The sequence below is a fragment of the Drosophila teissieri genome, chromosome 3R, assembly GCF_016746235.2.
Source record: "Drosophila teissieri strain GT53w chromosome 3R, Prin_Dtei_1.1, whole genome shotgun sequence".
Classification (NCBI taxonomy): Eukaryota; Metazoa; Arthropoda; class Insecta; order Diptera; family Drosophilidae; genus Drosophila; species Drosophila teissieri.
The window spans coordinates 31,306,886-31,328,019 of record NC_053032.1 but is presented as its reverse complement, the minus strand read 5'-3'; the positions used below and the strand labels follow the sequence as shown (position 1 = coordinate 31,328,019).

General features: G+C 47.2%; 2 protein-coding genes across 7 annotated transcripts in view; one reads left to right on the top strand and one right to left on the bottom strand.

The window, feature by feature from the left end:
• Nucleotides 1-4,069, bottom strand: part of LOC122619618 (band 4.1-like protein 4A) — a 58,523-nt gene extending 54,454 nt beyond the window's left edge. For 3 of the 5 annotated variants that reach the window (XM_043796655.1, XM_043796656.1, XM_043796658.1), the window contains exon 1: nucleotides 3,262-4,068. The gene's annotated coding sequence lies outside the window, so the exon portion shown is untranslated. Of the gene's footprint in view, nucleotides 1-3,261 lie in introns of all 5 variants that reach the window. The other 2 variants (XM_043796653.1, XM_043796654.1) reach the window with 1 other exon arrangement.
• Nucleotides 4,070-4,352: 283 nt separating this feature from the next.
• LOC122620655 (pH-sensitive chloride channel 2) lies at nucleotides 4,353-13,127 on the top strand. Of its 2 annotated transcripts, none has more exons than XM_043798233.1 (2): nucleotides 4,353-4,369; nucleotides 11,259-13,127. In XM_043798233.1, the coding sequence occupies exon 2, from the start codon at nucleotides 11,375-11,377 to the stop codon at nucleotides 12,746-12,748; it is 1,374 nt and encodes a 457-aa protein (XP_043654168.1). In that variant the 5' UTR covers nucleotides 4,353-4,369; nucleotides 11,259-11,374; the 3' UTR covers nucleotides 12,749-13,127. The 2 variants fall into 2 exon arrangements, with proteins under 2 accessions (XP_043654168.1, XP_043654166.1); XM_043798231.1 differs by lacking the exon at nucleotides 4,353-4,369 and adding an exon at nucleotides 10,244-10,560.
• Nucleotides 13,128-21,134: the final 8,007 nt, after the last annotated feature.

Here is a 21,134-nt window from a genome sequence, read left to right as displayed (position 1 = left end):
ATTGGAAATTGTTGCAGCAGAGGCATCCGCAGCATCAGCAGCACCGTCAAGTGTTCTAGTTACGTGGCTGTCGTTTGCTTTCAATCTTTTGGCGCTCCGGCGCTGGCAATTGCATCACGCAAACTGCAGAAGTGAGTCGAGCTGCCAACGGGTTTGGCTTTGGGCCCGCCACCATCCAGCTCCTCCACCTCTCCCCTGGCTACTTTCTAAAGCCTTTTCTACACTGGAATATAAATCTGCAATCATGGATGTCCAGATTTTGGCAGCCACAGTGTATTATGTTGCAACCATTTGGAACTTTCTTCTGAACATGCAGCATTCTAGTTCTGCGCTCTAGTTTGCCACTTTTTTCCCCAAGTGCACAGCATCAACCTCTCATCTCTTCTCAGCCTGGTTCACTTGGTTCACTTGGTTACTGTGCGCAGTTTTTCCCCCCGGTTTCCTTTTTGTTTTCCCCCGTTTTTCTCCGTTTTCTTCTGTTTTTGTCTTTTTTGTTTAGCGCCCAGGTAACTGTTCCCAACTACAACAACTACACAACCCCGAGTTGCAGTTGGGAAACTGGTGCAAGCTTTTCTGCTGCGTTTCAGCTAGCTGGTTGTTCGGTTGTTTTGTTGTTTGGTTGTTTTGTTGTTTGGTTGTTCTTCAGCGCTGGCTGCAAGTTTGCAGTTAGTTCTACGGCTGTGTTGTCCGCCGTCGTCGAAGTTGCCGTCGTTGTTTCTTTGGGCTTTGATTTTGCTGCTGCTCTGTATGACATTACTTGTGTTCGCTTTTTTCCTATTTTCTCTTCTTTTCGCCTCAAATTGGAAATTAACGTGCAACAACTAGGCTATAGGAACTATAGCATCCGAACTGAACAACTAAGCAACTGCAACAACTGAACAACTGAACTGCACCGGCAACGTGAACGTGAACGTGAACGAAGAGCCCTTTGTTCTTAAAGTTTTTACAGAAATTAATTAAGTGCCTCTGCTGCGAGATGGGGGATTTATAGAGATTGTTAGGAAAGTTGCTGCTGCTTTCGTAGTTTGGTTGTTAGGCTTGTGTCACATGAGCCAAAAGTCTATAAATTGCAAGAGCCATAAAATTAGCTCGTAAAGTTTTGTTTTTAGTACAGCACCCATGTATGTCCACATTTATAATGTCACTAATTAAAAAAGCGGATACCAAGAGCATTAGTTTATTGCTGCAGATGCGAATGGAAATGGGAGTGGGAATGGGAATGGGAATCAGTCGAGTGGATTTACGACCCTGGCCAGTGATTAGTGGTATGAGAAGTGGGTAGCCAAACCTTTAAAGTGTCTTGTATTCCCGCTTAATGTGACACTCGAAGCGAGTGGCTTCCCCCCTTTTTTCAATACCCCAATCAATTCCTCGTTTTGGGGGAGGGGGGGCTATTAGCCATCAAAGAGTCATTTATAAGCGAAACAGTTTTGTCAAATTTCCAAGCGGCGAACCCGCTGACAGCTGCCGCTCATCACTGATGGATGGGCGTTTTGCAGCTTTGGTTGGATGGATATGAGGCCATGGATACCGCGACTCGTGGCCCGACTTTGCCGGCGATTAAAGGCGCTGAAAGGGTTAACCAGGCGATTTTGGTTGGGGCCTTTGGCTTTTATCAGCAATCTGTCAGTGTGGCAAACAGGCGAACATCATCATCCTCAGCCATGCGCATTTGCGGCAGCTTCAAAGGCAAAGGCGGCGACATCTTTCGACTGACTGACTGACTGACTGCGTGGTCGGCGTTTGACGTTGAATGTACAAATTACAAATTACAGCTAATTAAAAGTTGATGAGTCTGCGTGAGTGAAATCAAGCGGAGCCATCTTTGCCAGCCTGATTTAGAATTCCACCGGCGCTGATAAGCAAATGAGGAAGTCGGGAAAATTCGTTGAAAAATTGTATTTATTCGCGTGGTGCTCACTTTTTCCCCACTCCGGCTATTTGCGCAAGTCATTCGAGTGTTCTGGTTGTCTGCTTGTCTGGCTGTCTGGCTGATGTTTATCTGGCGAAACTATGATGGGGCATCCGTTGCACAACATTGTTGGACAGGAAATGGGAAATGTTTTTTTTTCCCCCAGAAGAATTCGCATGCGAAATTCGGCCGATGAAACGTGTGACAAAGCTGCACTTATGTTCATAGCTTGAAACCAAACCATAGTCAAATCATAGTCAGTCATATCCTAAACTAATAAAAACAGATCTCCCCAAAATAAAAAAGCAATTTCGTAGCTGCGGAAGAAGTTTGCAATAATAATTGCGCAAACATTTGCGATGGCAACTGCTGAGATTTCCATGGCAAGAATTTTATTTTTCGTTTTTTCCCCGCAAAGATGGAAAAAGTAAATGCGCCAAATGAAAACATTTCCATGCCGATTTGTGTGGGAAAGAGCAGCGAAAATGATTATGCCAACGATGATGGCGTTGACAACGACAACACGGGCAACACAACAGCAGCAACACAAAAGCAGCAGCAGCAACACAACAGCAGCAGCAACAGTCGCATCAGCAGTTAGTGTTGCTGTTGCAAGAACCACAATTGCGGAATTGAGTTGTCCACACCAGGAGAAAATACTCTAGTGCATAATTGTGAGCTCTGCCTGGGGACTAAATAGCTTGTAAAGCTCTTCAACTCAGTTCAGAACATTTAAAATATGAAATGAAATAAACTGTTTTTTTTTTGCAGTGTAGCACAGAACTCTTGCATGTCGCGCACAAATACAAATAGCAAAAGAAGTCAGACAGTTAGGTTATCGCCATCGCAGCTTCATAATTAAATATTGCCAGCATGGACGCTGCCTTGTTGCGGCTTCATGATGCAGTTGTGGCAGTGGATGCAGATGTGGCAGATGATGCAGATGTGGCAGCTCGGATGATTCAATTCCTGCAGCTGAGAACGCGTGCAACTTGATGGCCGAGAACAGGAAGTGCGAAAACTATTAGTGGCACTTATTTATTCATTAGAGCCAGTTAGAGACACCCAGCTAGCTGCGCTCCAATTATGCACATCGTTGGGGCTGGAGAGCCCCAGCTGGAAAGCTGAATAGCTGGAAAGCGATGATGATGATGATTATAATGACCAAGATGAGGACGCATCAGGATGCAGGCACACGCTGCTCATTGCGCTATTAACACATTTGCATAATGACGCCGCGATGTCATTGCACTTTGGCTGCTTTGCCTGCACTTCGAGTTTAATGTTCAATGTTGAATGTTCAATGTTTAATATTCAATGTGGAGAGTAATGGACGTAGCCTTGCTTACCTGCTTGAGATATAATATCTTAGTGTTGGGGGCTTTGGCTTTATGCCCGGCAATCACTGGCTTATCAGCGCACACAAATCAGAGCGGATGCCTATCCCGAAATGCCTATACACACTTTTATGGCTAGATGTTGATTGTATGCAAAGATGATATATTTTTTAAGTGGGGAAACCTCGCTTCGGTTCGTTTCGATTCGGTTTTATTTCTTATTCCGCCGGCTTGCGCCACATGGGAGCTTTTTCCAAAGAACTCCTTCAGCTGCTGCTGCTCCAAAAACACACACTCACACACACACGCCGGGCAATAATAAAAGCGTAAATGCTTATTTATTTGCAAGTCGTTCGCGAAATGCGCTCTTGTATAATTTATGAAGACCGCGCACACGACGTCGACAAGCTCGAGAAATGCGAGATGCTAAAATCGAAAACCCGGAGGCACAAAAAAAACCAAAAGCCGAAATTGGACTTTTTATTTGATATATTCTGGCGGTTGATGGCGGACCCTCATAAAAAGCGCCCTTTCGCAGTCACACAACCCGCTGATTGTCCGTCCGGGGTCAGAGGTCAGAGTTTGCGTGGCGCGGCAACTGCAGTCCATCAATCGCAACTGCCGAATGCAGTTGCAGTTGGCCAACCGATCAAGCGGAGCAAACCGACCAAACCGACCGATAAATCCGAGAGCAGCCGAAACCGAAACAGAAACCGAAATCGAAAACCAAACTCAATGCGAATGCCGATCCGAGAAGCACAAGCCAGTAGTTCCGCTGCAGCGTGCGTTACGTGCGACGGTTCAACAGCAACTGCCCGAGAATCGGAATCGACTTGGAGCCGCCGCCTGGCTGAGCTCCCGGGTGGAACCTGTTCCTGCGGTGGACCGCGAGTGTGTGGATGGTGTTGCTGGTGTTGCGGCTGTCTCCGGAGTGGAGCAGGCGGCACTTTTGGCGCCAACTTTGGAGACTTTCGAATGCCGGCTGGCAAGCGCAAGAGAGAGAGACGTGGAGAGATAGTCCCAGAGAGAGAGAGAGAGAGCCAGCACGTGGTGGTGTGGCGCTAAGTGCGGCTTAAGACTTGAAAATAAGCAAGATAAGAAAGATAAGAGAAAATAAAACGTAAGTAAACTAACTTTCATATTAGTGTTTGAGTCATTGGGCATAGTTTTAGGCATACATGCACATACATGCATGAAAAGATAGTTTTTAAAATGTAGTAGTAAATGTGTCTCGCACTCATGATTCCCATTCATATTTTAGTAGCTTGTATTTAGTATCTATTATTTATTTAGTTTAGACTGGGCATTTTCCTGCAGCACTGCATATGTTACGAATGAGTGTAGCAAAACAAACCGCGGGATGTGTGTAGAGTTGGAGAGCGCATGCGCACAAACTCCACTCCAGAGAAGGAGTGTGAGATGCGAGTGCCCCGAGTTCAGCCGGCAAAGACAACGAAAATAAGTGCCACGGAATTGACAGGGGCGGCACTCGGATTTGGATGAGTTCTTCCAGGGGTGGGGGGGGGAGATACTCCAGACTGTGGAGGAGGGGGAAAGGGGGGAGTGCGACTGGGGTTAGTCAGCATCTGCTTTGTATCTTGCACGCCGAGTGATAGCTAAAGATACATGGCCACGCCGCCCCTCATCTGCGGCATTAAGTGCGCTTGTAGCTGTCTATCAGCCAGAAATCACCCCATAGAACGCCGCCGATGATCCGGGAAAAGAACGTCGACGGTCCGGGGAGAAGTGTACTCCATTCGCGCCAGCAATTTGCAAACCGCAAGTGGCCGAGACACATCGGAATTCGCTGTCCTGCAGCGGAAAGCCAACTGGAGTCGACCAAGTACACACCCCCCGCCTATCGATCAGTGGTCATCGGCTGTGGAATTTCCGCGGAAATATTTATCTACGCTAATTTCCCTGCTAAACTTGGGCAAGTGGCGGGAAACCGCATCATGGGCTCGCTCGCGTGCCAGCTTGTTGCAACATTGCTGCATTGCAACAGTGCAACAGTGCAGCATTGCAGCATCGCAGAAACGCCTTTAACTCCAACTTCCCATAGAAAAGTTTCGGCTGTCCACTTTGGTCCAAGGGTCCGGAGATCGGAGCTGCCTCCTCTTTGTGGCTCTGTGGCTCTGTGGCGTTTGGTTTATGGTTTATGCGCCGCCGCTTTTGGTCTATTAAAATGATTGCAGTATTTACGTAGCGCTTTTCAGCCATAATTTGTATTTGCTGTGCTCATCATCATCATCATTGGGCAGCGACCACTCGAAGGCGAAGGCGAAGGCACATCCTCCTACTCTGCGGTTTTCCACCTCCCCTACTCCCCCCGTTCCGCCCACGGCATTTGACCCTTCCTCGAAGTCTAAGCTCTTCTATTGCCATTGTTTATCTGCAACGAGCCAGGCCCAAAAACCAGTCCTTGGCATCGCTTTTCCTCGCTTTTCCTCGCCACTCTCCTCGGATTGTGCGTTCATATTTCTGGCCTTATCGCCGCTGGCGTCTCGATGCCGTATTTACCACGATTATTGATCGCTTAATACGAGTTTGCTGCTCTTCGTGTTTATTTGTGCAGCTTAGCGATACGAGCTCTGCGGCTCTACTTTGCTGCATAAATATTTGTCGCATCGTGATCAATTACAGCTGACTGGGTTGACTGGGTGACTGAGTGAGTCGCAGATACAGCAGAGTCGTTGACTCAGCGTGAAAGTCGGCTGGGAATTAAACTAATAATTGTATAGTGTGCCAGGCCGGGCTTAAAACTTTCAGTTTCGCGGGGCGACTGACTGACGAGTGTGTGACTGACTGGCTGAGTGGCTAACTGGCTGAGTGGCTGACTTCATTCAAGTGCCAGTTTTCGATCATTGCAGACATAATGCACATTCTCAGGCGAAAAAACCAACGAGCGAAGAAGAAGCTGGCGGATTTCAAAGTCAATCGACACGCCCACCGAGGACATTGAACTGGGGGCTTGGCAATAAGGTGTGCACTGAAAGAAACCGAGAAGCTGCCACATGATCACAAAAAGAAGCCACTGAATGGAAAGACCCTAAATAATGTTACCTACCTATAAATCATTTTGGCTGATATTCACATGTTTCACTTCTTTCATCATAACTTATAATTTTTGTCTTAGAAGCTCCAATCCATTTTCCATCTCTGAGATCTTTCTGTGCAACATTAAATAACCAGTTTAGTGTGGCAAATTTTTTGTACGAACTTCCGCTTAGCAGGAACGCAGCCAATTTTGACAGATTACAAGGCAGCGAGTCGGCCCGAAGGCATCTTTTTGGCTTTTGGTCCTGGGTTTTTGGTAAGCCACCACCAACTGAGCAGAGTGGTAAGAAGGAACCCTAATCAATGGCCTCAGTGCAGGCGAGGCGATGCCATTGAACTGAAATGGCTCACTGAAATGGCCAACAGCAGCAGCAGAATCGCCGCCCTGCTGCTTTCAATTGCGTGTGCTGGCTACCAAAAAAATGCCAAAATTCAAGCAATGCAAAATTCAAGCAGAGCCAACTAATTTATGGCCAAAACCGAACACCAACAGAAACAGCAACCAAAACCCAAACCCAAACCGAAACCGAAACAGAAACAGAGCCGTTCAAGATGTGCATTTAAAAACGCAATGTCCGCAGACGCTTGCCAACGATTAAGCGCCGCAAATCAAAAGCCAGGCAAAAGTGCAAAAGTGGAAAAGGAAACCGGAGCAGCACGAGGAAAACCCCGGAGACCGAAAGCCGCAAATGACAAATGTTTGCACTGCGAGTTTTGCTTGAAATGCAACAAGAAAAGCGCCAAAAAAGAATGGGAAAGACCCAAACCAGGCGAAAACAGCCATAAAGTGTTGAGTGCTGGCGGAAATCACTTGAAACCGAAAATAAATCAAAGGAAACAATAATGGAGCACCAGCAGAAACAAAGGCCAAAATCGAAAAGGAAAAGGGGAAAATGGAAAAATAGAAAAATAGAAATATAGAAATGCCAGCATCCGCCAACATACAAAAACCGATAAAGGCAGCGAGAATCTGCAGAAATACCAACATAAAATAAAGCAAAATAAAATGGAGTGAAAGGGGAAATCGCCAGCTGAAACAGTAGTAAAAAGCCGAGCAGCAGTAATAAACGAGGTCCGGGACTCAAAACCATCACACAAACTCAAACTGAAACCCCAACTGAAACCCCAACTCACAGCCAACTTTGCAGATCTAAGGATCCGACGTCCTTGCGAGTCGGCGACTCGTGTGATTTATGTCCCATTGTCCGGCGATGTCAACCTGGCCAAGCGTCTGCGGCGAGTCTGGCCAGCCTTAATTGCTCTGACGGTCGGCCACGCCCCCCCTCAGCCCCGCCCACACGGACATATACCGCAATTACAGAGGCGACGACTATTACTCACCTCTTTATATGGGGCTTCTCGTCCAGAAGATGGGATGCAGTGCCACAAAGGTGGGATATCTGCGGCGAAATGCAACTGGAAGTGAATGGTTCCATTGAAAACGTGGAATACACACTCACAACCTTTGATTTTTTAATTAAATGAACACTAAATGATAGCAAGGTGTCATCAAAATCAAGATTGATTGTCATTGCCTGCAAATCAATCAAAAATCAGATTTCAGAAGGGCGTATCAGTAATACGACACATATTAGGTGCACATTGATGTTAAGATAAGACCTTATCAGCTTGTAAATATTATAAATATTTATTTCCATATATGTTTTACTCATCTGGATGAATTCCTACCCAGCCTTATAGAATCCCCATGGATCTGCCGCCGATTACAGGTCATAATGAGAGAGCACTCCTCGGGCTTAATCTTGCGGCTGTTCAGAAACGCTCGATTGCCATTTAAAGGATTATAATTTCTGCGCTGGCGAAACTAAAAACTTCAGACGCAAACTTTGCAGACAGTTTTTGTGCCATTTAAACTCCCTGTTGGGTTCGGTTCAAATTCAGATTCGGATTCAGACTGTTTTCAGAGCAAGGTGCAGCAGCAGCAGCAGCAGCAGAAGCGGGGAAAAAAGGGATCCATCCGTTTAGTTTTTATTTGGATTTGGCAGTGCGGCATTTGAATTCAAATGTGCTCTTAAATCGGCTTAGTTTTGCGAGCAGCTTTTATGTTCCCGGCGGCTTAAATTAATGCGCCAGCAGGGACTTCGTGCAAACAAAACAAAAAGCAGCAGGCTCACACTAAAATGAAATATGAATGCAGGGAGTGTGGAGTTTGGAATATTTACCGGGCTTGAGAACACACGGGCAAGGTGATTAAACGGATTTTCAGCGTTTATATGCCCGTTGAGTGATTTAATTGATTTCAAGCTACTGCTATTTACCCCTATTTCCCCTTCCCCGGAGTCATAAAACCTGGACGGACAACGGACAACGGCCAACGGACAGGCATTGGCTCTATCTAATCAGCGCCACTTTCACGCCCACTTGCGGTCGAAATCACTGCTAAGTGTTGTGAAAATGAGATTGTAAACATTTTTAATTTGCCTTGTTAGTGCTGAGATTGCTGCATACCCTCACTACTATCAGCTATCACCGAACTTGTGGCTTCGTTGCAGTTTCCCAGGCTATCTGCAGAGTCCATCGGCAGTATAAATTCTAGTAAAATAGCTTCAGATTACAGAGGCCATCTACTGCAATAAAAACCAATTTTTATGACTCTATGCGTTGTACAGTTTATAAATTAACAACATTATTACAGGGTTCAATGGGTTAGGTTCTGTAGTCCAGACTGAAAGATGACGCAAACCAGTGGTAATCAGCATGCATGCTTTACAAAAACAAAGAGGGTGGTAATATTAGTAGTAATTACATTGTAGTAGTAATTCCAGATAATCAGTGTTATCATTACAAACAGTAGGAGTGCTTGCTGATTGATCGGCAAATGGGGTAAATTAATTTCTAGCCCCTCAGTTGGCGGGGTAAACACCTGATACAGCCATCCATTTAGCAGCTAAAGCGACCAGTCTGCTGCGATTTTCCAACCATCCAACCATCTACGATGTTGCTACAGGCCTGCGTGCCACGTGCCACGTGCCTCCTTGTGCCGCGTGACTCAGGACTCCTCCGACTGCATGGACCTGGTGGTGGAGTGAGGTGCGGATGCCACAAGAGTCGCAGCCATGCGTAATGCACTCCGGCGTAGTTTCGTTTCGTTTCTGCGTCTCTGTTTCGAGGCCATAAACTTTTATGGGCCTCATGAAGCAAACAGCGGGAGGCGGTCCTGTTCCTGGTAAAACTGGGCAAACGGCTGATTAAAGTGAAGCGCTGCTGAGGGGCTGCAGAACTACGCATTCAAATGGTCCAAGATGCATTCGTTCCTTTGGCTAAGTTTTTGTTTGCCAGGTCTGGTTTGCTGAAATACTTCTTAGTCTGTTACCACCCAGAATGCAGACCGAAAAGTACTCGTCCACATCCGTTGGCTAATCAAATCAGATCTGGGCAAGTTTCCGAAATACTTTGGCCAAAAATAAACCGCCAGCGAACCGCTTCTGCCAATGGGTCATCATCAATTATGCGATCGGTTCGCTTAACTGAAGTGCGACAGCGTATATCTCTATATCTCTATACATAGTCGCCAAGTCGCTGGCGTTTTTGGCCGGGCACTTAATCAGGAGTCCGGAGACATGAGCAAACATTTTGGCCGCCCTCTCCGGCGCAATGATAACCGCAATTAACGGCATTACACGGCAGGTGGGCGAAAAGCTGGCCACTTACAGGCGATTTTGGCCAGCGGCGATAAGGCCCCAAAAGGCATCCAACAATAATTGGCCCGAACAAGCTGTCATGAGTGCGGCATGAGTGGCATGAGTGGTATGAGTGGCGGGGAATTAAAAGCCGCTCGCAATTAAAATATACAAGTTAGTATAGTAATAGATATTACGTAGAACGAAGCGCTGCTCCGAAGAGCACGAACCCGAACCAAGCCATCCGACTTCCGATACTGCGATATTGCGATATTCCGCTACTGGCGCCACTCACTCACTGGACAGGCCCGGCGAGTTGGCCAACTCGCTGCCAAAAAAAGTTCAAGTTAAATAGTTGATCGAGAAAGGGCCAAGCGGATGGCCGTGAAAACGCAGCGCGCGAAAAACAAAATAGAAAATCGTCGCAAAATCGTCGCCAAATCGTCGCACTCCTGCAAAGTTACCAACTCTGAGTCCCGTGATTCGAGAAACAACGAGCTGTTTGACATGAGTAACCGGAGAATGGATACACTCGGGATTTTCGTACTCATTAGCTACTTGGGATTATCAAGTGCGGCCGGAATTCAGCTGAGCGATATTCAACAGAATCTGGGTAGGTGGACACGAGTATCACCGAAGGATCTGAGAGAGTTTCACGGTTACGAAACTTAGACAAACTTTGGAATATAAATTGTCATACCTCTTTTTTTTTTATATTTTTTTGTAGTAAATATTTCTATTTAATTTTAAGAACAGTAATTTTTACAGAAATTGTAGACAACCTTATCACAATTTAAATCCTTTTATCATTTCCTAACGAGTTTACAATCATGTGACAAAATGGATTTTCCGCATGCTCCTTGGACTAAATTGATTTCACAATTTTAACACCAATTCAGCATGTTTAAAAAAATATTTTTATAATTTTAAGATTTTTCGATCATTTGGCCAAAATGTCCTTAACTCAAAAAAATTACATTAACAAAATAAATATAATTGTGGTGCCAGGATACTTGGGAACACCAGTTTTGAGCAATGTTTTACCCTTTTATTCTTATCGCAATTAGAACACATTTATTTTTAGTTCGTCTAGATTATTGTGAATACTAAGTCAAATTATCTGCACTTAAAAATCGTATCAATCAAGTTGCAGTTAGCATTTCAACTGCTCGTGCCCTCTGCAAAAAAGAATAGAATTTCGCAATATCTTATGCCAGGGAATTGAAGGATAATTATTCAATTGAGCTGATTTATTTAAGAAGAAATGTGTTATTTTCGATTTCACCATTTCCAATATTGTTCCGCTTTCAGCCGCCAATGGATCGGTGGTGCTGTCGCCTTTGAACTCCACGGATGCCTTCAGCGTGGCCATCAACCTGTCGCAGTCCACGGTGAACAACTGTCCTTCGCTGGCCAACGCGGAGTCCATGGCGCAGCTGGAGCTGCTGACGAGATTGACCGCAGGATGTCGCTATGACAAGATGGTGCCGCCCGTGGTGTACAACAAGGATGGCGAGGAGGTGCCCATGGACATATACGCGCGATTCTACATCTATGTGATGAAGAACCTGGACTCGAGTGACCTGCAGTTCACGGTGCAGGGTCTGCTGCAGCTGCGCTACTTGGACCCGCGCCTGGCCTTCTCCAGCTATCTGCCCAACCGCAGGCAGCCCATCATGGGCGAGTCGGAGCTGAAGAAGATGCTCTGGGTGCCGCACATATTCCTGACCAACGAGCAGGCCTCCACTGTGCTGGGCACCAGCGCCAAGGACGAACTGACCACCATTTATCCGAATGGCACGGTGCTGACCTCCACGCGGCTGCAGGCCACGCTGTACTGCTGGATGAACTTCCAGAAGTTCCCGTTCGACGAGCAGAAGTGCAAGACGACCCTGGAGAGCTGGATGTACAACACCTCGCTGGTGCAGCTCCACTGGGAGACCGACAACCCCGTGAGCTTCGACAAGCAGCTGCAGCTGACGGAGTACAACCTGATTGGGTCGCTGTACAACGAATCCATCCGGGTGTCCAACGAATCCTACATGTCGCACGGCTCACTGGAGGGCAACTACAGCATCATCAGCTTCACCGTCTTGCTGACCCGGGAGGTGGGCTACTATGTGATCGACTACTTCCTGCCCTCGATCATGATAGTGACCATTTCGTGGGTGTCCTTCTGGCTGCAGGCGGATCAAACGCCCGCGAGGACTACTCTGGGCTGCACCACGCTGCTCTCCTTCATCACGCTGTCGCTGTCGCAGGAGAACAACCTGATGAAGGTGAGCTATGTGACCATGTCGGAGGTGTGGTTCCTGGTCTGCACCATCTTCATTTTCGGCAGCCTGGTGGAGTTCGCCTTCGTGAACACCATCTGGCGGCGAAACAACGATCTGCAGCTCAAGAAGCGCACCACCAAGTACATAGTCAAGTCCACATTTGTGCCGCATCTGAAGAAGCATCGCAGGCATGGCTACAGACGCACCGACAGCACCATGAGCACCATGAGCACCACCAGCATGGACAAGTCCTGTGGCCCCAACAACACCGTCATCACCATAGAGACGCCCATCATCATTGGCGGCAGTCTCAGTCGCGAGGACTCGGCCATCAGCTTGGACGAGCAGGACGAGACCTCCACCTCGGAGTCCGGCGATTCCACGAAGGAGAAGCCCGCCCAGACCTTCGCCACCATGACGCCCAAGGAGGTGTCCCTGTGGATCGATCGCAAGATGCGCTTCGTCTTCCCGCTGTCCTTCGTCGTGTTCAATGCCCTGTTTTGGACCCTGGTCTACTGCCTGTGATCATCATCATCATGGTCAGGTGTTCATCGGCGAAGGAGTGCCATTCTGTGATCCTGGAGCATCCTCACCCCTGCCTCATTAGCCTTAGTTTCCCAAGGTACGGTGACACTTGCTTAGCCTTCGGCCGACTAACTGAATTGATTGCAAAGGACACTAATCTTGTGAAAATCCCACACCAATGGCAATAAATGTTTTCAGGCTCTGCAAAAATCTTTTGTAATTATGTAAAAATGTAATTAATCCCGCAGTCGGCCGAATCTTGAGCAAGTGTCGCGCACCCCAAGTCCACAAATCCCCGACAGGTGATGGAGAGGGATCTCCTCTTCCTTTGCGGGGCAGTACGTGTTATGTAGTCTGTATTTGTTCGCAATAAATTATATGTTTTGATACAACCGATACCAATGGTACAACACACCACCTCCCCCAACCGAGCACGTACAGATCTGATAAATACGTTCCTATTAGCAGCGGGCAGGGCCATAAAACCCCAGTGATGATGGGGCCGATGATGGGGCAGTCGGCTATATTTGTATCAATGAAAAAATCATAATGCCAGCACGCCCCACTGCAGCCAGCTCGATTCCTAATTAATTGGCCGTGATGATGGGACTCTGTTGAAAAGTCTAGCGGTGCTGCTCCTCCAGGGAATCCGCAGTTCCAGCGACTGGCTGCTCTTGATAAATTAACGGCTCATGCAACACGTAAATTGATTTTAAATTGCCTTATAAATGAACTCCAATTCGCCGGGCAATAAACCATGTGCTATTGCTATTGCTATTGCGATCTCCACGGCTAGATGCCAAATAATTTCGCCAGCTAGTCGGCGTTTGGGAATGGAAATTAATTGGCAGTGTCCATAACTTGGATCGCAGCGAGAGAACTCGGAGCGCATTGCTATGCAAAGCCTGGCCATCTGGCCATCAATCTCGGCCTGATTCCGTTCTGGAAACTCGTTTTGGCCACGCCGCCGCAAGGTGTACATAATGAGATGTAATCTGTCAAAATGAAGTGTATCGCTGGACCACAGGCCCCTCGAAAACTCCTTCAGCCTGCTCCCCTTTTTCGAGGAGCTGGTTGCCTGAAACTTTTTTAGGCCCAACCAGCAGTTTATTGAACTCGCTGCGAGGGCAGTTCGGCAGTTCACCGGATGTTCCCATGTCAGGCGGTAAGCCGGCCATATGATAGATGCCCCGCACAGCTGGCCGCTGTGTACTTATCAATCGGCTCCCGTTTCGATGGGCCTTGGAAAACTCAACTCCCCAACTCCCGCAACTCCCTCAACTCCCTCAACTCACTGAACTCACTGCACTTTTCTTTATCGATCGCTGGATGGGGCGCATAATGGGTCAGCGTGGAGTTCATTTACACGCCGCTGTTTGTTTAGCTTAACTTCCGATTCCCCAGACTGAGAATGAGACTGAGACTGCGACTGAGTAGTAAAGTGAGTCCGCGGGAACTACTGCTGGTAGAATCGAGAACTCCTCGCAAATGAGCTGCATAATCCGCGAGTGCTTCAGTCCGTTTGTTTGCCTTCTTTGCTTCATTTTACTTTTCCTCGGGGCCCCCGCCTTCTGCACACGAGAATCACAGACATTTTCATTTCCATTTCCATTTCCATACTTATATTATTATGTGGTCCGGCCGTATAATTTGCAGTCACTTGCGACCGCCGGAGGCTCCCACACGTCGTTCCCTGCCGCGTTTCTCAACCGTGAAGTTGCAGCTTAAATGCCACCGACTCCAGCAGACTCAACCGCAGAGGCGGGGCGACTCCATATATAAATGGGTAAATTAATAAACAAACGAACAAAAGAACCAACACGAAAGACACAATTATTGTAATGCGTTACTCGGACTTCGAGATGGGGCTTCCCACCAAGCGAGGGGTTTGCCAGTGGATGGGGCAGTCGTGGGATGACTTGAGGACAGGAATACAAATGGTTCATAAGCAATTGCAGGGCGTTTTTCATATTTTCAATACAACCAATATAGATAATATAGTTACAGCTATTGGGAGTGCTACACGTCTAGCAATGGCAACATAATAGCAAACGTATTGTATTGTATTAAAGGCATACTTAATACTAATAGCTGGTAAATATTTGATTTATTTCCCAGCTTAAGCACATGGTTCCCTGTGGAGGCAGCACCTCAAATGGATTAAAGCTACTTTAAAGAAGACGCATGTGCTCCCCACTTGCTTACAAATAAACGACAAATATCCCATTTATCTTGCAGCACTTATTTTATTTTCGGAGAGCATTAGGTAGTCGTGGTCCAGATACCAGATACCATATCCATGTAAATACTCATTGCATTAGTCGGTTTATTTTTAGATGGTGGGAAAAATTCTATTTCGAGCCGCATTCGGAGCGCCCAACTCAGATCGCGCCTATCTGAGCACCACAATCAGAAACATAAACTCAAACAGAAACAGAAAATGAAACTGAAACGGAAAATTCGACCGCGAGACGTCGACAAGGGGAGCAGTTTCATTGTTGTTATGTTAGTTTTGGCCAGGGAATGCTGTGTAGTGTGTAGTGTTTGAAGCCTGTCCACCGGCCAGAGGTCTGCGTCTTGGACTGGGGATTGGTACTGAGCCCCATTTCCAGTCCAGTCACGCTCGGTGGGCGCTGGTTCAGAAGTCAAGTACGAGCCATTGCCGTCCGTCCACTTGGCCAAAGCGTGCGAATGAGCCCAAGAGCCAAGATCCAATGGCCAAGAGCCAATAGCCAAGAGCCGAGAGCCGGGACTTGGCAATCGATTTTATGACTAATAGATGCCTTAAATAACCGACCGGCCAATACCACCGGCTAATTTGGCCATAGCCGTGTGCAAATTTAATGCACATCATGGCCGGAGCTAAGAACGGGCATTAGCATAAGCCTTTGCCCGCCGGATTAAGTTGCCAGGCTGGACAAACCGCATGGCTAATGAGAATGCAGCGACTTCGTGCTCCTGGTCCAGCTTCAGCTCCCAGCTCCAGCTCCACATTCACAACCACATCCCGGTCTGGGGTATTTACATGCTGCATGCCACAACCTATTAACAAATTGCAAACAAAACTGGCGACCGCACAGTAGCCGCCCCTTCGGGAGCACTGCATCTTGGTGGCCGAGAAGTGGGCGTGCATTCTAAATTATGGTGCTAATAAGGAGCTGCCTTTGCGGCTAATTTAATGGAATGCAAACGCACTGCGTGGATGCTTCATGGCTGCGAGATTCCACTGCTCTCAGCCGCTGAAGCTGCCGCTGCCTTGACCCACGATGATCTCTCCTGGCGGACTTGACGATGGCGCCGGGCGATTAGTTGGTGGCGTGCACCACGGCAGCTGCAACTGCAACTGCACCACCGGTGGCGCCTGTGCACCACCACACCACACACCACTTCACTCCACACAGCACAGATTTGAATCATTCACTTGGCTTGGGCCTTGAATCGCCCAGAGGCCCCAAACGTTTTGCACGTTTTTCCAATGAAGCCGCCAAACGGGGCGCCCCCCCTGCGGTCATAATTAATGAAAACTGCAAGGGCACTCGGAAAAATTTGGAGTAAACAATGATAGCTCTAAAGATATAAGATACAAATAAGTCGCGGCATATTTGGAAAGTTTCCAAAAGTTGTTTCTCTAACAATGCAACATGTGGCATTATTAATAGTACTTTGTTCACTTTATTTTCCACCCCTTTCCACTTTCCCATTATGAAGATGTCCGGCATCCAGTTTTTTGCCATGTAAATGCCACTGGCTGTTGGCTTTCCCATTTTATACCACGCCCTGCAAACATGGCGATCGATCGCCAAACTGGCCATTTCTTTGGGAAATTCCTTTTCAGGCAGCCATGTGACGAGCGCAGTTTGGAAAACGCCCCTTAGGGCGTCGGTTATTAATTAGTATCTGCTTATCGACCCAACTCGACTCGTACATTTGTCATAGATACGTGTACCACACAAAGGTACAACAATGGTGCTTTTATGGCAGGGAGTGCCAGTGCCCCACGAGAACGGAGCCCGATCTTATCGAGAAATGTTTTGCTCGCCGTGTGACACTATCTTAAATGGAACTGAGTCGCCCGACTTGTGGGTTAGCCAACTTTGGCCCCGGATGAAATGCTGCTGCTGCGGCTGCTGTTGCTCATCCGCAATTTATGGCCCACTGGAGAGGCAGGAAGGCAGCCAAAAGTTGGCCCAGACCCAGGGCCATTCTAATTCGAGGCCGCTTTTAATTAAACACGATATCGATAGTGTAAGTGCAACAGTCTTTCAGACTTTTAGCCTGGCGCCACCAAAGTTCGCTTTTGGCCACATTGTCAAATGGTAATCATGGAAGGCATCAACCTGTCGCGGTTATCGCACCCAGTGCGCTAAACAGCTAGCAAACAGCTAGCAAACAGTTGGCGCAGAGACAAACAAGCATGACTGGGACTGTCTGGGAGCAAATCATGTACAGCTTCGCTGCAAATCACGCCTCTAATGACTAAGAAACTCTTAGTAGAAGGAACAACCCGCACTACTTGACTCTATCTCTAAACACATTTCTATAAATCCATACAGAAAACCCTAAATAAAGTGTAATCTCCCTAGACATTAATACTCTCCACAATTTACGCATTCCGTTTAATTTTTATAACTATAAAAACTAAATGATAAACTACAGTCTTTGAGTCTTTAAGGTATTCTCCAGCAAAGACTTCAATCGTACTCTCCTGCAAACACATTTATTTCCCATTACAAATGCCAAATTATTGTACGAAGCTTTTATTAAATATGAATGCTGCTCCTGTAGAGATTTCTATTTAATTTGTGACTCATTTGTGAATGATTCAGTCGCCCGGGCAAGTCTGTTCGCAGATAAAGCTTCTTATTCTGTGGCACTTCTGAGTTCGGGGCTCCTTTCAGCTCGCTTCGTTTGCGGCAGTGAACTTTGCAACTGGCAACTTGCAACGGGCAACTTGCAACGGGCAACTTGCAACTGCAACTCGGCGATGTGGCGACTTGGCGACTTGGCCATTACTTCCAGCAGAAGATATTCAACATCAGCTTAGTGCCTCGGCACACACGCGCCCACAAAAGCCAAGTACGCGGGCCAAAAAGCAACATGGAAAAAAATTAGTTAAAAGATAAACATGGCAGAGGCAGAGGCAAAGAGCAGGGCCCTGGGCAAGGGCACTTTAGGGGGTGGGCACTGTACGGACTTTGCGGACCGACTGTGTCGTGCTGCTTTCGGCTTTGTCTTGATTATGTGGGTTCAGCAGACGTTCCAAAAGCACCAAGAGCACCAGAAGTAGCAAAAGTACCAAAAGCAGCAGAAGTACCAGACGCACCGGGGGCTGCAGCGAAAATAAGATACTTGCATCTGGCCAACTTTGCTGCCGCATCTTGTTAGCCAGGCCGAAACGCGAAAGCGAGAGCCCCACAATGGCTGGCCCCCAAAATAATTGCTTAAAAGGCGCAAGAGGCGCATTTTAAATATGGCCAAATAACAAAGCGAACGCACATTGCCGAAGATGCATGGCCGCAGCTAATTAAATACAAACACGTGCCCACATAACTCAAACCCAAAGCTCAGACTCTCCTTCCTTATGTCATAAAGAAACATCTCTGGCGGTCCAAAGGAGCACCGTCTCTTCGTCAGGCTTTTCACACAAAGACGCAGCTTTGTCCGCAGGTCGCGGAACACGCCGAAGTTGCCCTGTGTCCTCCTGGCGTTTTTAATTAAATTCATAAATCAGCAGCAACACGAGGAAATGGAGCACCGAGTTGCAAGGGCGTGCTCATGCACTCACAAAAAAAGGGGGGTGCTTGATATGAAAGCCTAAAGAAATACCTAAGACAGTGATACATATATTAGTTCAATGCTAAAATCCACCACTGTCTTAATACTGTAAGCTGAAAAGTGAAATGGCAGCAGAAGTAGGGACTACTTTTTCCCCGTGTAGACTCAAAAATAACTATACGCGACTTAGCGTACCCGGCAGCTTGAGCATAAAAGTATAATCCGAATTGTCCAAGGACCACTCTGCAAATTGTCAACCGCCCATCATCATCATCTTCATCATCCTCATCAGCCTCGTCATCTGCCATTGACTTGGACTTGGACTTGCACTTGGATGTGGACTTGGACTTGGACTTGGACTTGTAGTCCAGCTCGGACTTGGAGGGGAGCAGCTGTCGCCCTTGCCGGCGGAAGCCCTTGAATCTTGAGATGCGAGAGGACGCGCTCATAATTTGTCTTAATTGAATGCGGACCCTCTGGATGAATGTCAATAGCAGCAAAATATTTGCCTTTCATTGTTCATGCAAATGCAAATGCAAACGAATGGAGCCAGACAAGAGCAATGTCTGCTCAACTGCCACTGCGACTACGACTGACATTGCCTTTGAATTTGAATTTGAATTTGCCTTCAACTTTTCACTTCATAATGGAAAGTTGCGAAAATATTTTGATTAGTTTGTGCCTTCATCCCGCGATCCAGATGGCGTCGTCTAGTAGCTAAAATAATTAGTCTGTCGAGAGCATTGTTTGTTTGCACTTGGGCCGAATCGAAACTTTTCTGCCCGCCTGCAAGCTCGCACTTTTCGGTTTCTGTTTGAATTGCGACTAACTGCTACCGCTGTTGTTTCCCTGTTTGCTCTTCGGCTGGGCCATTTAAATGTATCTCAGCCAGATCTCGTCTGATTTACCCCGTGTTTTCCCAACTGGAGAGGTTGGGAAGCAGCCCATGAATATATATACACTCGCAAATGGCCAAAACTTTGTCAAACCAGTGGAAAACACACGCACAACGAGGCCATGGAGACGCATTAGGAGCGTGGAGCGTGGGGCGTGAGGCGTGGAGCACGTGGCATGCGGCATGTGGCACGTGTAAAATGCGGTACGTTCTCGCTTTGCTGCGAGTTGCTAATGGCAACAGTTGTCAGAGAAAAAAGCAAGGCGCAGCAAGATATATGCGGGCATAAATAAGAGCAGACCAGGAAATAATGAATTTATCAAATGAAGAAGCGCTGGCGGGGATTTGGCACCTCATCTCCGGCTCATCCAGCTGCCGAATGTAAGACGTCCATGGGAGCATTTCAGGCAAATCAAGCGAATTAAGTGGTGCTCATGTGGATGCGTGTGGTGCTCGGTGTGTGTGCCACACTCGAAGAAAAGGCTGTATGCTTGTTTAACAAGTTTTTATTTTTTATCATATGAGGCAGTAGAATTTAGTGGCCAGTTTTTGCAAGTGCACATTTGCGACCTGGCATTTCTTTGGCTGCATTCACAGGCTGCATTTCTATTCAAGCGGAAGTCAAGTGCCGCCAAGTGGGTGGTGACTCTGCGAGGCAGTGATTCTGGGCGTTTGGCCTTCTGCAAACTGGTGGCAAGTGTTTCAATTGAGCCGAAAGAGCCGACAGCCGAGTAATGAGGCGCCTGTGTGCCACATTCGCTTGATGATGATGCCGTGCTAAATAATTTCGTTAGAGCGCGCACAAAAGTCAAGCGAAACTGGAGCGAACTGGAGCAGCCCCGGGTCATTAGTGATATGCTCGGCAATACTTCTGGCTGGCAACGAATTAAGTGGAACGACGCCTTGTAATCACTACACAAAGCTTTAAAATTAATCATGCGACCCGTTGTCTCTCCGCTCCGATGCCTCGGCATTAGTTTAATGGAGCCCGCGTGGAGGGGACATTTATTTCGGCGAACCAGCAGTGAAATTGAAATGCCAGACGCGCTGCGGGGCGTGCCACTTGTCTCCAAAGTTCAGCTCAAGTGGTGAACTTCAAAGGGAGCCACAGACGCAGGATACCCGAAAGCGGAATGCCCTAAGAAGGGTATTAAATGCGTCAGCGTAGGTATAACTGGTATAGCTCAAAAGTGCGAAATAATCTATGCTGCTGTTGTATATATATTCCAGACACTCAGCCTAGTTAGTCCAGAATTTCTTGGGAATTTATATAATTCAAGTGCCATATGCCCCAAGTTGCAGCCACATGACTGGCAAAGGCGAACGCGAAACTGTCGCTTTTGAGGCAAAGAGTTTGCCTTACACTTGTCTGCCCCATTCAGTGCAAGTTGTCGCAAAACTTTTTCAATAAGCCTGCACTTTTATCTCGTTCGTGTTTGTTTGCGGCTGCGAAGTTTGTTTGCCGGTGGCCAAGAACCTTTTAAGTTAATAAGGGCATTTTCCGCAATTTCCCGCAATTTTACGCAATTTTACGGAATTTTCCTTCTGAAGTAGAACGCTTCCACTAAATGCAGGCATAAATAATCGACCAGCCAATCGGACAGTCCGTCAATCAATCGTGCGATTAGTTGACGATGCCAACTTGTTTATGGCGAGTGTGTGAATGGCCCCCGGAGTTTATCAATCACGCTTTTGCGATAGGTGCGATGCCCTGCC